At 50.5% G+C, this 1,776-nt stretch overlaps 1 protein-coding gene across 1 annotated transcript in view; it reads right to left on the bottom strand.

Annotated features, from left to right (window-relative positions):
- Positions 1–1,776, bottom strand: part of LOC107104824 (disintegrin and metalloproteinase domain-containing protein 15-like) — a gene marked incomplete at its 5' end in the record, with an annotated part of 37,626 nt that overhangs the window by 25,032 nt on the left and 10,818 nt on the right. The window contains 5 exons of the mRNA XM_015404934.1: positions 322–387; positions 463–652; positions 1,316–1,392; positions 1,477–1,555; positions 1,628–1,704. Coding sequence (XP_015260420.1) covers positions 322–387; positions 463–652; positions 1,316–1,392; positions 1,477–1,555; positions 1,628–1,704 — 489 coding nt within the window. The remainder of the gene's footprint in view (positions 1–321; positions 388–462; positions 653–1,315; positions 1,393–1,476; positions 1,556–1,627; positions 1,705–1,776) is intronic.

Here is a 1,776-nt window from a genome sequence, read left to right as displayed (position 1 = left end):
ACTGCTGGAAGATGGCAGGAGGGAGGGGCTACTATATTTGGGGGAAAATGGTATTGTATTAATATTTTTACTGATTAACGTTAACTTCATTAAATCACTGCGAACGTTTAGTTTTAGGTATAAATAATGACCCACTGGTTATTCCTCGCTGGCCGGACTTTTCCATTAACCCTGCAGAATCCCGCCCACCTGAGCTGTTTTTTTTCTGTTAGCAAACTAATCCTTTGCTTCTGATCAGACGCCATGTTTTATAAATGAGACCTCAGAACCGGTTCATTTTGGAAACTTTACCAGAAGCAGGTTCTGGTTGAACCCACTGACCTCCTGATGGTCCACCACCAGAACCAGCTCCACGTATTTGGTCTCTGCCAGAATGTCTCTCTTGGTCTGCAGAGGAAACCAATCGGGTCAAACAGAACCTGAGGAAGCCCCTCCCCCGCTGTCCTAGAGGAACACTCTTACCCTCCGGAAGTGGGTCCAGTTGGAGACAGGTGAGTCAGACGTGTGCGACACCCCACAGCCTGCCGCAGCAGCGCCCTCCAGAGGACCGGCAGCAAACAGCAGGTGAAGGTCTTCCTCCTCCCCATCCCGCTGGTTCTGGTCCTGCGGCTGCAGCTCAAAGCTCAGGGAGGAGTTCAGAACCAAGACGCCGCTGCAGGAAACCAACAAATGAACAAGCTGGAGAGCTTTAAGCCTTAGAGCAGCAGAAGAAGAACAGATTTCAGAGTTTCAGGCTGCAGGCAGAACAGAAGATGCTCCGACCTGCTTCCAGAACCATCCAGAACCATCTTCCTCAGTCATCCAAAGGTCTGAGTGAGGAAGAGGAGGATGTGGCTGCTGGAGATGTTCAGGAAGCGGGGGTTGGGCAACGACAAACCCAGCCCTGTTGCTAACCAGCAGGTCAGAACCGGCCTCTTATAACACTTTCCTCTGAGGCTGCGTTCGCTCTGTTTTTCTGCATCTGTCCACAGTGGCCTTATTTTTGAGGTATTTCTATGCTGCAGTTCTGTCCAGGTGGTGTAGAATCTATAACAGGTGGTTCTACGCATCAAATCAGGAGGTTTCTGACAGTTACAGGTTCTTTAAAATAAAATTCTGATATTAGAAAATGTAATTGGTTTCATAATTTTGGAATACTTAAGTATTTTAATGTTTGACCAAGTAACCATTGCTTGTAGTTGAGTAATATCTGACTGTAAGTATCAGTATTTTTACTCAAGTACTACAGCTGAGCTCTGGTTCCTACCCTGCATAGGAACCAGGGAGCAGCTTTATTCAGAGTGAACCCATCAGAACTTTGGGTTCTGTTACTGACCGGAGTCCGGAGCAGGTGCTGAGAGCCGCTCTGGACCGCGGGAATCCTCGGACGCTGCCGTGGTAATAACAGTGGCTCTGCAGACGACAAACACAGCGGTACCGTCAGAGCCGGAAAACCCAAACAGAACCGGTCCGACGGGCCGCGGCTCGCCGACTCACCACAGGGTCGGCCATGGCGGACACTCCGGTGCCGTTGGGGAGATAGAAGAAGAGGTCAGGAGGTCTGGGCAGCAGGAGGCTGCAGAGGGAGAACAAATGGGCTTAAGGTTCGGTCCAAATGAGCTGCACGGAGAAGTTCTGCAGGACTCACTGGTTCTTCTCCAGGTCCAGCAGGAGGAGCTGTCCTCCCACCTCCAGCCCACACTGCAGCCTGTCGGGGTGGCCATCCTGAGAACCACCAGCAAAAACAAACCGGATCAGAACCAGCAGAGAACCTTTCAGATAAAGGTTACAATAAGG

This window comes from Cyprinodon variegatus, unplaced genomic scaffold (genome assembly GCF_000732505.1).
Source record: "Cyprinodon variegatus isolate N-32 unplaced genomic scaffold, C_variegatus-1.0 Scaffold1901, whole genome shotgun sequence".
NCBI lineage: Eukaryota > Metazoa > Chordata > Actinopteri > Cyprinodontiformes > Cyprinodontidae > Cyprinodon > Cyprinodon variegatus.
The sequence above is the reverse complement of the archived record's forward strand: the minus strand, read 5'-3'. Positions and strand labels throughout refer to the sequence as shown.